The following is a 19,601-nucleotide window of genomic DNA, read 5'->3' on the forward strand; positions in this document are numbered from 1 at the left end:
GGGCCTTAGAAAGCACTGTTAATAACAAGGCCAGTGGAAGTGATGATATTCCAGCTGAACTATTTAAAATTTTAAAAGATGATGCTGTTAAGGTGCTACACTCAATATGCCAGCAAATTTGGAAAACTCAGCAGTGGCCAGAGGACTGGAGAAGATCAGTCTACATCCCAATCCCAAAGAAGGGCAGTGCCAAAGAATGCTCCAACTACCGCACAATTGCACTCATTTCACACGCTAGCAAGGTTATGCTTAAAATTCTACAAGGCAGGCTTAAGTAGTATGTGGACCGAGAACTCCCAGAAGTGCAAGCTGGATTTCAAAGGGGCAGAGGAACCAGAGACCAAATTGCAAACATGCGCTGGATTATGGAGAAAGCTAGAGAGTTCCAGAAAGACATCTACTTCTGCTTCATTGACTATGCAAAAGCCTTTGACTGTGTCGACCACAGCAAACTATGGCAAGTTCTTAAAGAAATGGGAGTGCCTGATCACCTCATCTGTCTCCTGAGAAATCTCTATGTGGGACAAGAAGCTACAGTTGGAACTGGATATGGAACAACTTATTGGTTCAAAATTGGGAAAGGAGTACGACAAGGCTGTATATTGTCACTTGATACTAAACCCAGCAACAATGCCTCTGGTTTTTTAGAAACTGAACTCCTAGATATCTTTTTAAGCTCTTCATGTTTCATAATCCAGAATTGTTTCAGCACTTTGCATCCCCACCACATATAATACATCGTCCCCACCTCTGTTTTGCATCTCCAACAGAATTTGATTTTTTTAATATACACCTTTGATAGCTTTACTGGGATGAGGTACCAGCAGTAAAACATCTTCATTATATTTTCCTTAAATACCACGCTGTAAAATTTATATCGGTTTTCCATAATTTTTCCCATCTGTCTAAATTAATTGTCTGGCCCAGCTCTTGTGACCATTTTATCATTGGTTCTTTTATTACCTCATCTTTCAGTTCCCATTCAAGGAGCAAGCTGTATATTTTTGATATTATTTTCCTATTTGGTTGCAGAAGTTCACTTTGTAATTTTGATGTTTTCTGTTCAAATCCTTTTTTTTTTCTTGGTTAAAGATATGCAATACCTGGTGATATTGTAGCCAGCTTTTTTTTTTTTGGTTTGCAACAGAAAAAAACCAAATTGGAAACGGAGTTGTTAGACACTAAAGTTAAGAATATGTCTAAAATGTATAATTTGTTGTTGGAGTGGCATACAAAGGATGAACAAGTTAAATCGGTTATGATTGACTGGGCAAGAGATGTGGGACTGGGAGAGGCTATGGAGGAAAGGGGTTAAGTTCACTGCATGTACGATGTTAAAGGAAAATATTATGAAGAAGATGTATAGATGGTACTTAACCCCTGTAAAACTGGCAAAGATTTATCACAATAGTGATAACCTTTGTTGGAAATGTAAAGAAAAAGAAGGTACCGTATTTTTCGCTCTATAACATGCACCAGACCATAACACGCACGTAGTTTTTAGAGGAGGAAAACAAGAAAAAAAAAATCTAAACGAAACAGTGGATGTATGATTTTTGTGGTTCATGCTGTGGCCACAGACATGTGATCTGACAGTGAGTTTGGAGAAGCCCAATGCAAAAATCCTGAGGATCCATGTGGATCCATGTTTGTAACCACGGAGGAGGGAAGGAAGGGGAACCATGGATCCTCTGCTCACGACTGCAGCAGATCCCCCCCGCCACCCGCAGGCATTCGCTCCATAACACGCACAGACATTTCCCCTTATTTTCTAGGAGGAAAAAAGTGAGTGTTATGGTGCAAAAAATACGGTACTTTTTTCCATATGTGGTGGACTTGCTAAATCGCGCTTTGCGCATGCACAGAAGCGCCGAATCGCAACCCGCGCATGCACAGATGCGCTGCTGCGAGTTGCGAACGCTATGGGTTGCGAACGTGCATCCCGCGTGGATCATGTTTGCAACCTGAGTGTCCACTGTACTGGTCACAGGTATGAATCCAGTACAGAGCAAGCATGTAACTATGTATTTGGCTTCCGGCACAACTCACACATACCACCCTGTCTATTGTTCTCCTTCCTAGCAACTACGTGAGTGTGGGGAGCGGGGAAGGTCCACCTATTTTTTTCTATGGCAGAGCAGCTTCTTTCACAATGCTTCTGGTGCTTCGCTTCAGGTCTGGGAGGGGAACCCAGTAAGGTATCTGGGAGAGCCATTGCCTGTCAGTGAGAAGCTGGATGAACTAGGTGAACCAAGAATCTGGCTCAGCGTAAGGCAGCTTCCCACCTTCCTCCCACCATCTTGCAGCCTGCTTCACCATTTTCCTGTATCCCAACATTTCCTTTTGCCCACCTGATAGCCCATGAACCAGTTGGTTGGGAATCAGTTTTGTTATTGTTGTTGTTGTTGCATCATGTTGCAACCAAATCAAAGTTTGTTTGTTTTTTAAATCAAGCAGTTTATAAATAAATACATAAATTTAAAAAAGGTTGGCCAAAGCAACTTGTTTGTCATCGGTTATTTATTTTGTGTGCTATTTATTGATGGCAATTTCGTTTTTTTTCTCTCTTTTAAGCTGTATTCATTGTGATAGTGGTACTACTAGATACATTCATTATATTATTATTGACCCTCCCCTCATGGAATATTTTATTTATTTATTTATTTATTTATTTATTTATTGTTTTTATTAAAGATTTTCTTGGGTTACAAAAGACCATACATTGTCTCTATTTTCATATCATAAAGTCCTTTCTATAGATCAGTTATATTTGATGTAAGGTTTTAATGTTGTATATCGTATAAGGTTGGGGGAGAAAAGAGGTAGGGAGAGAGAGAAAGAAGGAAGGAAGGAAGGAAGGAAGGAAGGAAGGAGAGAAGGGGATAGTAAACTTTCATTTTTCTACATAGTGTATGTCATAGAATCATAGAATCATAGAGTTGGAAGAGACCACAAGGGCCATCGAGTCCAACCCCCTGCCAAGGTTTTGTGTGAGGTTTTGTTTCAGCATCACATGGGTAGATTTTCTTTCTATTCATTTATTAGTTTTCATTGACAGTGAGAGAGATGGGTATTATTTTCAGGCAATTTTTATCTTGTGATTAGGAAGGGACAATGCAATGTTAATACTTATACTCTCTAATATTTTGGAAGGGAACATAAAATTCATCTGAGTTCTTTTCCTGCTGTGAGCTCTGCTCTTTCCTGAGGTTCCTGTGGGCGCAGGGGAGCCCCCCATGAGGCACAGTGAGACATTTGCCTTGGGGACAGCTGGGAGGGGCAGAAGATCTGGGTCCAAGGAGCATGGTGCTCACTGTCTCCTGTTCTTGCCACCCCTCCCCTTCAGTGTGTTTAATTCACACTGAAATGAAAAGGTAGCTTTAAAATGGGAAATGTCTGAATGTGTATTAATTTCCTGTAAGACCTATTACAGTCGTTAAGAGTCGTCAACAGGCTCATCTCAGCTATCTGCCAATCTCCGATTCCCACCACCCTTCTAAGTAATACCCCTCCCCACCTTCTCAATATATAGAAGGATCTGGTAACTTCTGTTTCAGTGTATCTGAAGAAGTGTGCATGCACACGAAAGCTTATACCAAGAACTAACTTAGTTGGTCTTTAAGGTGCTACAGGAAGGAATTTTTTTATTTCGACTATGGCAGACCAACACGGCTACCCATCTGTAACTGGAACCATGGAAGGCACCACATTGAGCCGCATGAAATGGAAGTCCATCAACCTCACCAAGAAACTTGCACAGGTACAGACTGATATCTTCTTTCTTACTAAATGCAAGAACCTGGACATTATACCCAAGGGTCTTAGAATTAAGAACCCTCTACAATCCACGTATCCCACTGAATATGCAAGAAAACTATGCAACACTTTCTCTAAGAAGCTGCTCAAACATCTGATCAGCGTTCTCTACTCTAAACAGAAGCTAATAAAGGAGGAACTCCTTGTATTAGACAACTCTATCAGGAACCACCAAGCTTGGCAAGAGTTCCAAAAGGAAAAACAAAATATTTACCACTCTCAACTGGAGCTACTGAAGAAACAGAAAAACAAGAAACTCTCTAACCTTTCCAACCTACAGGCTACTAATCAAAACAAGATCAACAATATTGTCAATCTCTCACAGCAAGCACTCAGCCCAGCCGAGGAATCAGTCCTTTCACGTGGACTGTCATTCTGCCCTGCCAAATCCCCACACATGATCCAGTTCTACGGGGACTTGGAAGCATTTTTCCGCCGTTTACGCCTGAAGGAGTATTTTCAACACACACAACAACAAGACAAATCAGAACAAACAACAACTTCACAACACAACACCTCTCAACCCACTGGAGAACAACAACCACCCTCCCAACAGAACACTGACCACCAACTACCACTGAAAAAGTGTTACACAAAAAGGGACTCCACATGGACCCCTCCTGATGGACGCAATACCACACTGGACTTGTACATTGACTGCTTCCACCACAGAATCCAAACAGATGTAACCAGAAAACACCATCGCTTACAACAAAATCTAAACCATGCTGAAAGGAGAGCCATAGATAATCTCAGAAACAACCCAAACATTATAATTAAAGAAGCAGACAAAGGGGGAGCTGTCGTCATCATGAACAAAACTGACTACATTCAGGAGGCTCAAAGACAACTTTCCAATACCGCCTTTTACACAAAATTGGACTCAGACCCCACACAAGAATACAAGAAAGAACTGAACAAGATTGTTAAGGAGCTACCCCCACACATCCAAGAACAGATCCTCGCCAACACACCAACAGAACCTCGACCAGGAACTTTCTATCTTCTACCTAAAATACACAAACCAGGAAATCCAGGACGCCCCATCATTTCAGGTATTGGCACTATTACAGTGGGTGTCTCCGGTTATATGGACTCTGTTCTGAAACCATATGCCATCAGTGCTCCCAGCTATGTACGTGACACCACAGATTTTCTGAGGAAAATACAATCTTTAAATAATCTTCCCAACAATACTATACTAGCTACTATGGACGTGGAATCTCTGTATACCAACATCCCACACAACGATGGTTTACAAGCTATAAGGAACACCATTTCAGATAAAACCACAGCGGACCTTGCCACCAAACTCTGCCAATTTGTCCTTACCCACAACAACTTCAAATTCGGTGATGACCTGTTCCTTCAGATCAGCGGCACAGCAATGGGCACCCGCATGGCCCCACAGTATGCCAACATCTTCATGGCAGATTTAGAACAACGTTTCCTAAACTCCTACCCACTCAAACCTCTCTTGTACCTACGATACATTGACGATATTTTTATCATCTGGACACATGGTCAACAGACCCTGGACACCTTTCACCAGAAATTCAATGATTTTCACCCCACAATCAACCTTACAATGAATCAATCTATGCAAGAAATACATTTTTTGGACACTACTATAAAAATACAGGATGGACACATAGACACCACCTTATACCGTAAACCAACTGACCGACAAACATATCTACATGCCTCTAGCTACCATCCCAAACATACCAAACAGTCCATTGTATATAGCCAGGCACTACGTTACAGCCGCATCTGTTCCAATTCTACAGACAGAGACTCTCACCTAAGAGATCTACAGCAAACCTTCTCAGAACTAAAATACCCAGCAGATGAAGTTAGACAACAGATCAACAGAGCCAGACTGATACCCAGAGAGAACTTGCTGCAAGACAGACCCAAAAAAGAAAATAACAGAACTCCACTAGTCATCACATACAGCTCCCAAGTTAAAACAGTTCAACGCATCATCAGAGATCTACAACCTCTCCTGGACAATGACAGTTCTCTTTCTCAAGCTCTGGGAGGAAGACCTTTCATTGCCTACAGACAGCCACCCAATCTTAAACAACTCCTAACCCACAATAATACTACAACCAGACTTAACACGGACACTGGCACCAGAGCCTGCAATAAACCCAGATGCCAACTTTGCTGCCACATACACTCGGACAACACCATTACTGGCCCCAACAACATCACACATGCCATCTCGGGACTATTTAATTGCTCATCGTCTAACATTGTGTATGCCATCAAATGCCAACAGTGTCCTTCAGCTCTCTATATTGGACAAACAGGCCAAATCTTACGCCAAAGAATAAACGGACATAAATCTGACATCAAGAATCACAAAACAGAGAAACCAGTAGGAGAACACTTCAATCTCCCAGGACATTCTATACAAGATCTCAAAGTAGCTGTTTTACTACAAAGGAATTTCAGAAATAGACTGGAAAGAGAAGCTGCTGAATTACAACTCATTACCAAACTTAAAACAATGGAGAAACCTGGTCTGAACAGAGACATCGGATTCTTATCTCATTATACATGACTAAGCCATTTCTCACCTTCTCACCCCTTGCCTTTTCCTGTAAGACCTATTACAGTCGTTAAGACTCGTCAACAGGCTCATCTCAGCTATCTGCCAATCTCCGATTCCCACCACCCTTCTACGTAATACCCCTCCCCACCTTCTCAATATATAGAAGGATCTGGTAACTTCTGTTTCAGTGTATCTGAAGAAGTGTGCATGCACACGAAAGCTTATACCAAGAACTAACTTAGTTGGTCTTTAAGGTGCTACAGGAAGGAATTTTTTTATTTCGACTATGGCAGACCAACACGGCTACCCATCTGTAACTGTGTATTAATGAAGCGTTGCTAATATTGGGGCTTTTCCAAAGCTATTTCCTAAAGCACTCTGAGCTCCTTAATTTGTTAACAAATTACTGTTGGTTGTTTTCTACTCTGTGCTGAGAGTGAACCTTTAATCATGTGATGAAGGAATTGAGTTGCAAACCTCCATTTCCAAAGGGAGTTGCCTTTAGTCTTTCTCTCCCGAGCTCCATGGAGTGAGGATGAAAATGAAGGGAGAGTAAACAGCCTGAGGCCAATGGTGGCTGGAAAGCGGGCTGTGGAGGAGAGACAGACTTCTGCTTCTAGGTCTGCATGGATTATTCCATATTTTCCTAAGATGCTGAGCCTGTGCTGGACAGCACAAGACATCGTATGGATATTTTGGTAGTATCTTTGATTATTGTGCTCTGTTTTTGAAGAGTTCTGCCACTAAAACTTTGAATAATATTTTTATGGGCCTGCATAATGATTTCTTCCAGAAGGAGTCAGTTCTTGTGCTTCCAGTCACTTCAAACTGTGCAATATTAATATCTGCAACACTCCTGAGCTGCCACGTCCCCTGCAGCTCCCATTGCATCCCTCCCTTCATGACCTGCTCATTTCCAGTCCTCTTTTTTCTCGCCCGCCACCTTCAGCACACCAGGACTTCTGGATACCAAGAAATACCAATGGAATATGTTTCTTTTCATTTTGAAAAACAATGCATAAGCAATTTATTTGCAATGCTATCTTTAAAAAAGATTCTCTTAATGAATAGCATTCATTATTATTGAATTATCACAATTCAAGGATTTCTTATTAGGCAAAATAAGGATTTCTTATTAGGCAAAATATATAAACAGTATTCAGAAAAGAATTCCTAAATCAGGTAAAAAATGAACAGTACTAAGGATGGAATATGATTTAAATGATTATTTTGCCCAAAGGTTAAGGCCTTCTGGGAAATGATCTATAATGAACTAAAAAAGGTATTTAAATATACCTTCCTTAAGAAACCAGAGGCCTTCCTCTTGGGCATTGTCGGCCAAATGGTGCCAAAGAAGGACAGAACTTTCTTTATGTATGCGACAACAGCAGCAAGAATACTCATCGCAAAGTACTGGAAGACAGAAGATTTGCCCACTCTGGAAGAATGGCAGACGCAACTGATAGACTACATGGAATTGGCAGAAATGACTGGCAGAATCCGAGACCTGGGAGAAGAGATAGTGGAAGAGGACTGGAAGAAATTTAAGGATTATTTGCAAAAGTATTGTAAACTGTATGAATGTTAGAATGATGCAGGATATAAAGATAACGTGGCATTAGTGACATATTTGAAAGGAGTACGCAAAATTGGTTTATAAGAACAAAGGTGAAATTTGAACAATATTATGTCAAGCTCAAATAACTGATAATAAAGGGGAAAAATGGGAGACATAATAGCTGAAATGTATAATATAAAATAAGATTTGAAAGAAGGTGAAGTTTTGCTGAATAAGATCTCGTAAATGGGAACACAGAAAAGGGAGATGTGAGGGAGTCAAGAAAGAGGGTTATGGAAATAATATTTAAGAAATTGAATCATTTTTTTATGTCTTTTTATGCTTTTTTCTTTTGTTTTTTTTTGTATGCTTCGTATGTTTTTCTTGTCTTTTTTGGTTTTTTTGATTGACTGTGATGGTGTTTTTCTCTTTTTGGTTGTGAATGTGAAGTTGGTTATATTGTTTAAAACCTTTAATAAATATTTTATAAAGTAAAATAAATAAATAAATAAATAAATGATTATTTTGCGTTCTGATTTCCAAAACAATAGCTTTTAAGGAGGTACATTCCCAACTCATGTGTCCTGGTTTTATTGCTACCATGCTGGCTATCAATTGCAAAAACCAAAAACATATTTTAGGAATCAGCTGCCATATTAAGCCTTTGTAGTCAGGTGCTCCTTTGTATTCAGACTAGGCCTGAGTACAATAATGTAGCACTTTGGGATGAAGATGCAGCCCAGAAGCCCAGCACTGGAGGCCAAGATAGAGAAGACCTGCACGGCTACCATGTATTTCCCCTTGGTGCTCAGGTAGGTGGGCACAAAGGACACCCAAACACTGCAGAAGACCAGCATGCTGAAGGTGATCAGCTTAGCTTCATTGAAGGCCCCAGGCAGCTTCCTGGCTAGGAAAGCCACTGTGAAGCAGATGGCAGCCAGGAAGCCCATGTAGCCAAGGACAGTGTAAAACATGGCAACAGATCCTTCATTGCATTGCAGGATGATCTCTCCAGCCTGGGAGTGCATGTCAGAGTCTGAGAATGGAGGAGAGATACCCAGCCAGATGACACAGATGAGAATTTGGATACTGGAACAGGAAATGACAATGGAATTAGCCAGACTCTTTCCCAGCCATCTCCTCACCCTGTTTCCTGGCTTAGTGGCCAGGAAGGCCAGCACAACGGTTATAGTTTTTGCCAACAAAGAAGAGACAGCAACTGAGAAGATGATGCCAAAGGCCGTCTGCCTGACAAGGCAGGTCACTTTCCTTGGCCGGCCTATAAACAGAAAGGAGGACAAAAAGGAAAGGAGGAGGGAGACAAGGAGGATGTAGGAAAGGTCCCTGTTGTTGGCTTTGACTATGGGAGTGTCAAGATATTTAATGAATATTCCTAAAACAAGGCCTGTGATTAAGGCCAAAAACAGGGCAGTGGAAGCCAAGAGGGTCCCCAGATATTCATCATAGGACAGGAAGGTGATAATTTTGGGGATGCATTGATCTCTGTCCTCGTTAGGGTGTTGATCTTCTGGACATTTGGTGCAGTGGTCTGCATCTGGAAAAAGAAGAGCATCTGCATGAACATTTTCCTGCAGACTAGCAAAAAAAGCAGGTCAATTTTGAATCCAGTCAGCCCCTACAAATGGAAACAGTGATGGGACTTATTATTTCTGCTAATCAACACAAGGAGTTGGTCCATTCTGTGTAGGTCCCTCGTGCTGATAATCTCTTATTCACCTCCCATGGAAGAACTTGGAGTGATCTTGAAGCTCCAAGTTAATGGCAGCTACATCTGATCTCACCCCTAGCACCAGGTTTTGTCACTGGAACTCTGGTCTTCACAGTACAAACCAAACATCCTAGCTACTTTGCCACACTGACTGGTCAAAAGCAACAACACTGTCTAATTCTTATATACTCAAGGCTGTCTCAGTGGTACCTGGAAAGCTTTATTAAGACTGAGTAAATCACTGTTGAAACTTTATTAAATTAAAACATAAGATTATACTTGAATATTCATCAAGAAAGGACATATATTGTACTTTTTGCTACACATTCCTCTGAAGTCTCCTACCTTCCTGAGTGGAGATCATCCCTTCTGCACATGGAGCACAACCATGGCAGCAAATCGGTTCCCCTTCCTGAACCTTCTTGGCATATCCAGGGCGACAGCCTTCGGTACACCTGGACTGAGGAAGGGTCTGACCAAAAAGAGAAAAAAGCATCAATGAAAGACTGTTAGCAAGTAACTTCTGGGCCAGTGTACAGTCTCAGTCTATGTGGAATAGACACGGCTATGGTGTTTGATGCTTTTTTTGATCCATGGGACAAAACAGACAGCCAAATTCCTTGGGACATAGTTGGGGCAGAAAGAGATAATCAAGAAGAGAGAATTACATGGAGACTGTATTGCCCTTGGATTTAGGAGTCAGAGATCAAATCTGCAGTTATTGAAATTGTTTAAAAATATCAAAATCCACAGAAAGAAACAAGCTGAAACAGAAAGGTATTTGGAGCAGCTGTGTTGTGCTCAATTCTGAAGTCTGGCATGCTTTCTGACTACTGCAAAAGCCATGCCCCAGTCATATTCTAACCTGCTTTTCCATTTTCATGTTTCTTATTTTGGCTTTCCTCCATTCATCTCCTCCCCCGTATAGTTTTAGCTCATTACTTGAATAGGCATAAATTATACTATTGTTTCCCCCAACAGAGAATCAGAGCTCAACATATCTCTAAAAGGGAATACAATGCAACCAAACCTGGTTGAGCAGTCTGGACCACACAAGAGCCTCTTGGTCAATGGTGAATTTTGGGCCTGAGGATCCCTGACTGCTTATGCTCCCAAATTTCACGGCACCAAAGGATTTGTTGGGAAATGGCACCCAGTTCACAACGTCAGATTCGACTGTCAACTGCCCATTCTCATCCAAATACACTCCTTCCATGGAAGTATTGTAAAACTGGGAGCTTCCCAGGAAAGGGTGAAGCTAGAACAGGAAAGAAAGCATGCACATTTAGAAAAGAAGAAAATTATCTAGATAACATGCTGAAGATCTTTGTACAGACTGACAATGGGATCTTTAGCCCATTGTTTCTGCTTCAGCCTTTTGGGACAGACTAAAGCCGTGAGATACATAAGCTTTATTCTGCACCCTCAGAAGAATTCTGCAAGGATGAGTTTCCTTGGCTAGTAATAGCATGAAGCCTTGCTAAGGAATCAGGTGGTAAAGTGGAGGCAGATTGTTTTCTCATCTCAGCAGCAAAATTAAGATGTGGGTAACAGTACAGTAAATGGAGGCAACATAAAGTCAAGCCTGAATGGAATTCACAGCACCGATGCCTGTTCAGCCTGTGAGGAAAACAGCAATACCTGCCAAGACTGTATCCTTTGATATTTCAGCCTCTTTTTACCCTTCGCCACCATCTGATTGGATTTGGAGGAAAGCACAGCCCTTAAGGCGCCTGCCAGAGCAAGGACAAGATTGTAAATACTGTAACTATCCAGAGACAGGATTTTCTCAACCACTTCATCACGCAGGGACTCCAGAGTGTCATCTTCCCTGCACCTTCTCCTTCCTTTTACAGACAAGATGTGCTTTGAATATGAACACTTAAATGATTTCTCCCCAAACTTCCACATAGGATAGTAAAATGTTTCATAATCATCATAGTTTGGCCTTCTTTTAATACGAGTTAAGAAAGAGAAAAACCCATGGATGTGCAGGGGAGAAAGCAGATCATAAGACAAATTCAAGGTGAGATCCCACAAAGCTGTTGTGATCCAGACTTTCCCCACAATGGGTCTTATATAGTTTTCAACCACATTTTGCAAAACACGTATTATATTAAAGAAGTAACGATTCTCCCCATAGTAGACTAACACATTGACTTCGTTCCACCTGAAAAATGTTTTGAGAGGCACTATTACTCTATTCTGTACTGAGGTGCTAAATGAGAAGGCAGCACAAATTGTGTTCCTGGTTAGCAGGGGCTTCAAGGTCCTCATGAACCTCTCTCCATTGTTGGTGTCTGGAGCAACGAGGCCAATCCAAGTCCAGTTGAAGTGCAGGAGAAGCTGGACTATCCCCAGGTACTGATGTTCCTCTTTGGGGACCATTCGGTAGATAAAAGGGAACTGAGTTTTGTCATTAAGAGTGTCAGAAACAAAACCATAACTGACCTAGTAAAGAAGAGAAGAGATTAGTGTTGTCACCCCCAACAAAATCCCAAATGTAGTACTTTGTACTTGCCTGAATGATAACTTTTCTCTGACATGGAAAACAGAGAAAAGACACAGTTTCATGGGAGCTAAGAAGCTTTACTCCAGGGAGCTTAACAACACCCCATACAGTGGTGCCTCGCAAGACGAAATTAATTCGTTCCGCGAGTTTTTTTGTCTAGCGAAGCACGAAATCCCATAGGAATGCATTGAAAATCAATTAATGCGTTCCTATGGTCAAAGAAGTCCAAACAAAGCCAAATTTGTTACAACAAGAGTTTATTAACTGCTCTTTAAAGTCACACATACTGTAAAGAGCATTTCAAAAATTGAAGGAACAATAAATTAAGTTTCTAAACATGACAGAAAAACATTTAAAAATCAACAAAGTGTACAGTACATTTTCTAAGACTCTGGGGGACAACTCGAAGAGGGTTCCGGTTCCACTCTTTGCTTCTTGCTGAAGAACCTGTCCATGGTCTGCTGCTTCATCCGCCTTTTCAGCACCTCCCTGAAAGACGACATGACCCTCGTATCAAAAGTGTTCGCAAGGTCACGTGTCAGGTCCTTGTCAGGGTGGTGCCGCTGTGCAAAAGCCTGCACATCTTTCCACTTCTGGCAAATGTCCCTCAGTTCTTTGGAGGACACAACCTCCAGGAACGCCGCTGCAAAGTCTTCAGCCGCAGGAACATCAGAACTGGCAGCCTCTCCATGCCTGACCACGCTGTGGATTCCAGATCTCGTCTTGAACCGGTCAAACCAGCCTCTGCTTGCCTTGAAGACTTCTGGCTCGCCTGAGGTTCCTGGCTGTTCCCGGACGAGGTCTGCGTGCAAGGCCTTGGCCTTCTCACAAATGACGGCCTCAGTCACTGTGTCCCCTGCACGCTGCTTCTCTTCTAACCAGATGAGCAGCAACTTCTCCACCTCCTCCAGAACAGCTGGGCGGTTCTTCACGATCCTGGTGACTCCCTTGGCTGCATCAGTCGCAAGGATCTTCTCCCTCATCTTCAGGATGGTCCCGATGGTCGATGGATTCCTCCCGTACTCCCTGGCGAGGTCTGTCACACGCATTCCACCGTTGTGCTTCCGGATGATCTCCTTCTTCATTTCCAGCGTCACCTTCTCCTTCTTCCTCTCGCCGGCCTCTGCAGCAGCAGTCTTCTTGGGTCCCATGGCAGCACAGCTCCTACCTTCACAAACTCAAAAAAAAAAAAAGAAAAGAAAAGAAAAGAAAAGAAAAAAAGGATCAGTGCTTCACATCCAGAAAATTCAAAAGCACCCAGCCACCCACCACACAGAAATTCAAACCCAGAACCAAGTCCTTGAATTCCAAACACCCAACCCAAAATCCAACCCCCCCCAAAAAAGTTTTAAAAGTTTAACTTACCAAATGGCTGCAAAAGAAGTTTTGGAAAAGCTTCAAAAATCACCAAAGTCTTCAAAAACCTCAAATGGCTGCAAAAGAAGTTTTGGAAAAGCTTCAAAAATCACCAAAGTCTTCAAAAACCTCAACTGTTTCCCCAGCACCCACCCACCACACAGAAATTGCAAACCCCTCCCCAACTGTTGCAAACCCCTCCCCAACTGTTCCCCCAGCCAGCCACCACGCAGAAATTCAAACCCAGAATTTTTTTTAAAAAAACAACAACATGGCCCAATGGTCACAGAAAATAATAAAAATGCAGAAAAAACCACACAAGCTCCCAGATTCTTGCAAACCCCTCCCCAACTGTTCCCCCAGCCAGCCACCACACAGAAATTCAAATCCAGAAAATTTTTTTTTAAAAAACAACATGGCCCAATGGTCACAGAAAATAATAAAAATTCAAAAACACACACACACACACACAAAAACAAACCACACAAGCTCCCAGATTCTTGCAAACCCCTCCTCAACTGTTCCCCCAGCCACCCACCACACAGAAATTCAAATCCAGAATTTTTTCTTTTAAAAAAACAACATGGCCCAATGGTCACAGAAAATCATAAAAATGCAGAAAAAAACCACACAAGCTTCCAGATTCTTGCAAACCCCTCCTCAACTGTTCCCCCAGCCACCCACCACACAGAAATTGAAACCCAGATTTTTTTTAAAAAAAAAGCAGAGTGGCCCAATGGTCACAAAAAATCATAAAAATGCAGAAAAAAACAAGCCTCCAGATTCTTGCAAACTCCTCCTCAACACCAAGTCCTTGAATTCCAAACACCCCAACCCAAAATCCAAAACCCCCCCAAAAAGTTTTAAAAGTTTAACTTACCAAATGGCTGCAAAAGAAGTTTTGGAAAAGCTTCAAAAATCAGCAAAGTCTTCAAAAACCTCAAAAAAGGCTAGCACACTGCGTGCTATGAGTTGCTCCTCGAAGTCAAGTCGCAACTGCACCTCTTCAAGCAATGCACCCTGGATATTAACGGTTTTAAGAAAAAGGAAACAAACTTGCAAGACGTTTTCGTCTTGCGAAGCAAGCCCATAGGGAAATTCGTCTTGCGAAGCAGCTCAAAAACCGCAAAACCCTTTCGTTTAGCGGGTTTTTCGTCTTGCAAGGCATTCGTCTTGCGGGGCACCACTGTATTTAGCTGTTTGCTTTCAAAAAACGGTGACAGAGTCTTTGGAATGGATTGTGTTTGCTTTATGTTATGCCCTGATTGCATTTTTTTTTTACTGCTTTTACAACATGTATCTTGTAGCAGTTTTATTTAATTGTATATGATCTCATCCTTATTTATTCATTAAAGTGTCACATTTAAGAAGAAAGAACAGATTTTGTTAAAAAGAAACGAGCTCACACAAAATTACAATGAACATTTTTAGCTCACATTAGACCTATAATAGACATCAGTTCTTCTATATAAAATTAAGCTCTAAAATTAGTTGCTATAAACCCTACAGATGTCTAAATAGATTGCTGAGGTATTTGTAGTAGAAGAAACCTGCCTTGTGGTATTACACTGTAATCCTCCTCCTAATATCATCAGCTCAATTTCTTTAGTGAGAAATGTGTGCAGATTTATCCCAAATAAATGTACAATCTTTGGAGAATAAATATAGCTTGACAACAACAACACATTTCATTTTGTGTTTATGATGGCACAATGCAAAATCATAACTATTTACTGACTTATTTCTATGTTCCATTTTTAAATATTAGAATTATTATTATATTATTATTATTATATTAGAATATTAGAATTCATTTGCGTTCTCCTCCCAGTTATTTCTCCTCTAGTTGGTTCTGCATTTTTATACTGCATTCCCTGTATTTCATCGTGGTCTAAACCACTAACCCTCTTGGGATTTCTGTTCTGAAGGTCAACGGTTTGAATCCCCATGATGGAGCGAGCTGCTGTTGCTCTGTCCCAGCTTCTGTGAACCTAACAGTTCAAAAGCATACCAGTGCAAGTAGAAAAATAGGTACTGCTGCAGTGGGAAGGTGCATGGAAATAGTGTTTCGTTGTGCCAAAAGTGGTTTAGTCCTGCTGGCCACATGACCCAGAAAGCTGTCTGTGGACAAATGCCGGCTCCCTCAGCCTGAATGTGAGATGAGTGCTGCACCCCATAGTCATCTTTGACTGGACTTAACAATCCAGGGGTCCTTTACCTTTACTTTCCTAGATACAATACTAGTGAATCACAGAATCGTCAAATTGGAAGGGACCACAAGGGCCATCTAGTCCAACCCCCTGAAATGCAGGAATCTTATGGGGCTAGAGTTCTGATTAAGACTGAAAGCATGTAACAAGAATATATCATTTCAGGGTGTGTGTGGCCAGACAGAAAAACTTAGAACAAAGCTCCCAAAATGTGAAGACATTTAAGAATTGTTCTCTGCCCTGTACTCTTCAAAACCTCGCCTTCAGAAATGATTTTTTTAAATAAAATAATCCAATCCCCACACAAATAACAATTGTGAAGGAAGCAGACGGAAAACATAAGGAAGGGGAAATTACAGAAGGGTCACTTCATAGAGAGTGGCTGCCTTTTTAAAAGATTTTTTTCTTACTTTTTAAATTTTATTTCTTATTGAAAATATTTCAGGTAAACAAAGTAAAAAGAAAAAAGGGGTTCATAAAAAACAAGGGGAAAACTATAATTCTATATATGCATATATAATACAGTGGTATATAAATGATGATTCTAATATAAATGAAATTATTTATAATATACTATCTTTTTAAAAAATCCTTTGTAAACATCATCATATATGTCCATAAACAGTCGAAGTCTATAAGCTATCTGTTCATATGTTGCATAGTGTCCAGATCAAGGGAAATAATAGTACCACTCTATTCTGCCTTGGTCAGACCACACCAGGAATACTGTGTCCAGTTCTGGGCACCACAGTTTAAGAAGCATGTTGACAAGCTGGAACGTGGGCAGAAGAGGTCAACTAGGATGATCAAGGGTCTAGGAGCCAAGCTTTATGAAGAATGGCTGAAGGAGCTGGGTGTGTCTAGCCCGGAAAAGAGGAGACTGAGAGGAGATATGATAGCTGTATTCAAATATCTTAAGGGCTGTCACATAGAAGAGGCAACATGTTTGTTTTCTCCTGCTCTGGAGGGCAGGACTCAAACCAATGGCTTCAAGTTGAAGGAAAGGAGAGTCCAGTAAAACATAACGGAAAAACTTTTTGACTGTAAGCACTGTTTGACAGTGGAACGGTCTCCATTGGGACGTTGTGGACTCTCCTTCCTCAGAGTTTTTTAGGCAGGGGTTGGATGGCCATCTGTCATGGATGCTTTAGCTGAGATTCCTGCATTGCAGGGGATTGGATTAGATGACCCTTGGGTTACTTCCAACTCTTAATATTCTATGATTCTATTATTCTAAGAGTTGCCATGTCTTCTATGTTTGATTAAAGAAGACCATAGAGGGGAAGCATAGAGAAGACACTAAAGCTAAGTGATGCAGTTATTTTCCATGAAACTAATTATCTTTCATGAGTCAAGGTAGCATATGAATATGTAAATAATAAGCAGGACCACATTAGGAATGTAAGTCTCAAGCTTTTCCTTTACTGTAAATTGCTCTTACTTTTACAGGTTTGTCTAAGGTTTGCTTAGCCTGAGCTCACAGAGTTTGTTTCAAAGGATGACATTCCATGCACTTTTTTTTGTATTTTGCCTCTTGTTTCTTTAATGTTTCCTTTTGCATATTTGTTCATTTGTATCTCACACGGCACTAGCTTTCATTACCTATTCCATTCTTCTGCCTTAATTTTGACAATTTCCTCAAATATCCTTCTCCATAAAACACAGCATTTGCACCTGTGGGATCTTGTAGATTTAGCTAAGGGCTTATTGACACATCCCTTATTCCATTGCTTTTCGAATTTAGAGTGGGTATTCTGTGGGAAAGGATTAGGGTGAGGGAGAAATGGCTTGGACCCATGCCTACAAAGCACATGGGAAATGGAAAGCCGCTCAGACCCCTGCTTTCTAGCCATGGGATGGGAGGAAGTGTGGATTGTAAAGATGGGGTTGAGGGCAAATGCTCCTTCTGCCTTAGAATCATAAATGACATTTTCACATCTATCCAAAGAAATTGCAATAACATTCTGGGATTTTTCCTTCCCTCCTGACATTCATACCTGTGGGGTTTTGTAGATGCTTGACATGGTGGAAATATCTTTGGATGTGTCAGAGTCAGCCCCCTCAATAACGGCCAATGCTTTATTCCATGGTCCACAATAATAGTTTGGGATGTTTGCCTGCCCAGGGCAGAGCAGGTCCACCAGGGCACCAGAAGTCATTCTGGCATCGTAATAGTTGTCATAGACGTCATAGCCCAGGGTGAGGTTGGCGGAAAGCCCGTGGTTCTGATTGACCTCCCGAACGGCAAACAAGAAGGACAGGATATGCCAGTAGGCCCAGACTCCTCTCCTGGAAAAAAGTGTGTGTCATCTTGACATTCTTTCCACACAAAGACCAGATTGTGTCATCATTACCTGTGACGGGGGGGGGGGGGCAAAAATCATGAGATGCTTCTGCAGCATCTGTACACCTGAGATCCATAAACCACTTCCTGTCCAAATCTTAGAAGAAATGGCTATTCTAAAGCAAAGGTCTCACTAGTGTGGGTGAAAGCACACAGTTTGCAGTAGATCACTTTCTGACATTCAGAACGAATCCTACCATTTCCCTCCAAAGGGACGAAAATAGAAGACATAATTGACCAAGCAAAGGTACCAGAAATGAGGATACATGCCTAGCAGACAACAACATTTGGTGTCCATGAAGTCAGATTCAGCTTGCATAAAGCTTTTACAACAGTAGGCACATAAGGACTTACCCATAAACTCTGGTAAAGGGAGGCTCATTGAAGACGCTTGGATTGAACTCAACAGGTGTAGCGGATATGACCCCACTAATATGGTAGTCTCCTCGCCTGTACCAATTCAAGGGTGCATTGGGATCCCTTATCAAAGTCAATGGGCATTTTGAGTTCAGCATCTCTGGTGTTGCTTCAGGTTGTAGCAATAGCAACAGCAGAAGGTGAGTTATGATGCACCTGCCTTTTACTCCAATCTCCTTCTTGAGTGCTATCAGCAACAGAGCTAGCAAATGACCAGCAGTCAAAATGTGCTTGGAAGACCCAGGCTGCAGTGACTTAATCACAGAGAACATGCCTGGCGTACATGGCTTGAGAGCCAAAGAGGATTCACTTTAGCCCCATGTGGGCAGCATAACCCCACCCCACCCTCAGTGGCACAGTGGAGAAGTATTTATGTACCAGTCTCTTCTGGCTGAGTTTGATAAAGTTGCATCATGTTGTTGTTCAATGTTGGACGCAATTATGATTTTATTCCTCTTGAGCTTTGGCAAGATGATGACAAAGAAATCACCATTATTTTTAATAATTACATTTGCCTTCGCACCATGTTGAACTCCCTTTATGGCGCCAGGTGTAGGCCTGAAGGAATACATGTTCCATCGAATCATAGAGCTATAGAATTGCAGAATGATAAGGGACCCTGAAGGAGATTTACATTGTTGAACAGCTGTCAGAAAGTTCTTCCTAAAGTTTAGTCTGAATCTCTTTTCTTGTCACTTGATCCACTGTTTCAGGTCCCACCCTCCAGAGCGGAAGAAAACAAGCTTGCTTCATCTTCCATGTGATGACCCTTTAGATATCTGAAGAACTTCCCACTACATTGTGGTTCTACTTGTGACATGGGTCAGAGAGGGGCACGGGAGGTTGGCATGACCTTTCCTAGCACTTCTGAAAGACTGGCCCATGGTCCAGCAGTGGGCCTCAGTGCCACAGCCCACCCAGTGCCTCCTAATTCACCCATCCTGCCCCTGGGCCACACATAGCTCTTTGGTTGGACCAAGGGCATCACTGGCAGTTTAAAGGGGCATAAAGGTGTCCAGGAGACAGAGAGGCTGAAGGAAGGCAAGGGTTTAAAGAAGGAAGGGAGATCTCTCTGCTCTGAGGGAAAAGGCAAGAG

At 41.7% G+C, this 19,601-nt stretch overlaps 1 protein-coding gene across 1 annotated transcript; it reads right to left on the minus strand.

The window, feature by feature from the left end:
• Positions 1–8,593: 8,593 nt before the first annotated feature.
• LOC308465381 (vomeronasal type-2 receptor 26-like) lies at positions 8,594–18,777 on the minus strand (the record flags this gene model as incomplete). Its single annotated transcript, XM_080985352.1, has 5 exons — positions 8,594–9,492; positions 10,012–10,138; positions 10,697–10,924; positions 17,742–18,033; positions 18,443–18,777. The coding sequence occupies 5 exons, from the start codon at positions 18,775–18,777 to the stop codon at positions 8,594–8,596; spliced, it is 1,881 nt and encodes a 626-aa protein (XP_080841478.1).
• Between the last annotated feature and the right edge of the window lie 824 nt (positions 18,778–19,601).

Source organism: Podarcis pityusensis (genome assembly GCF_964106645.2).
Source record: "Podarcis pityusensis genome assembly, chromosome: 2".
Classification (NCBI taxonomy): Eukaryota; Metazoa; Chordata; class Lepidosauria; order Squamata; family Lacertidae; genus Podarcis; species Podarcis pityusensis.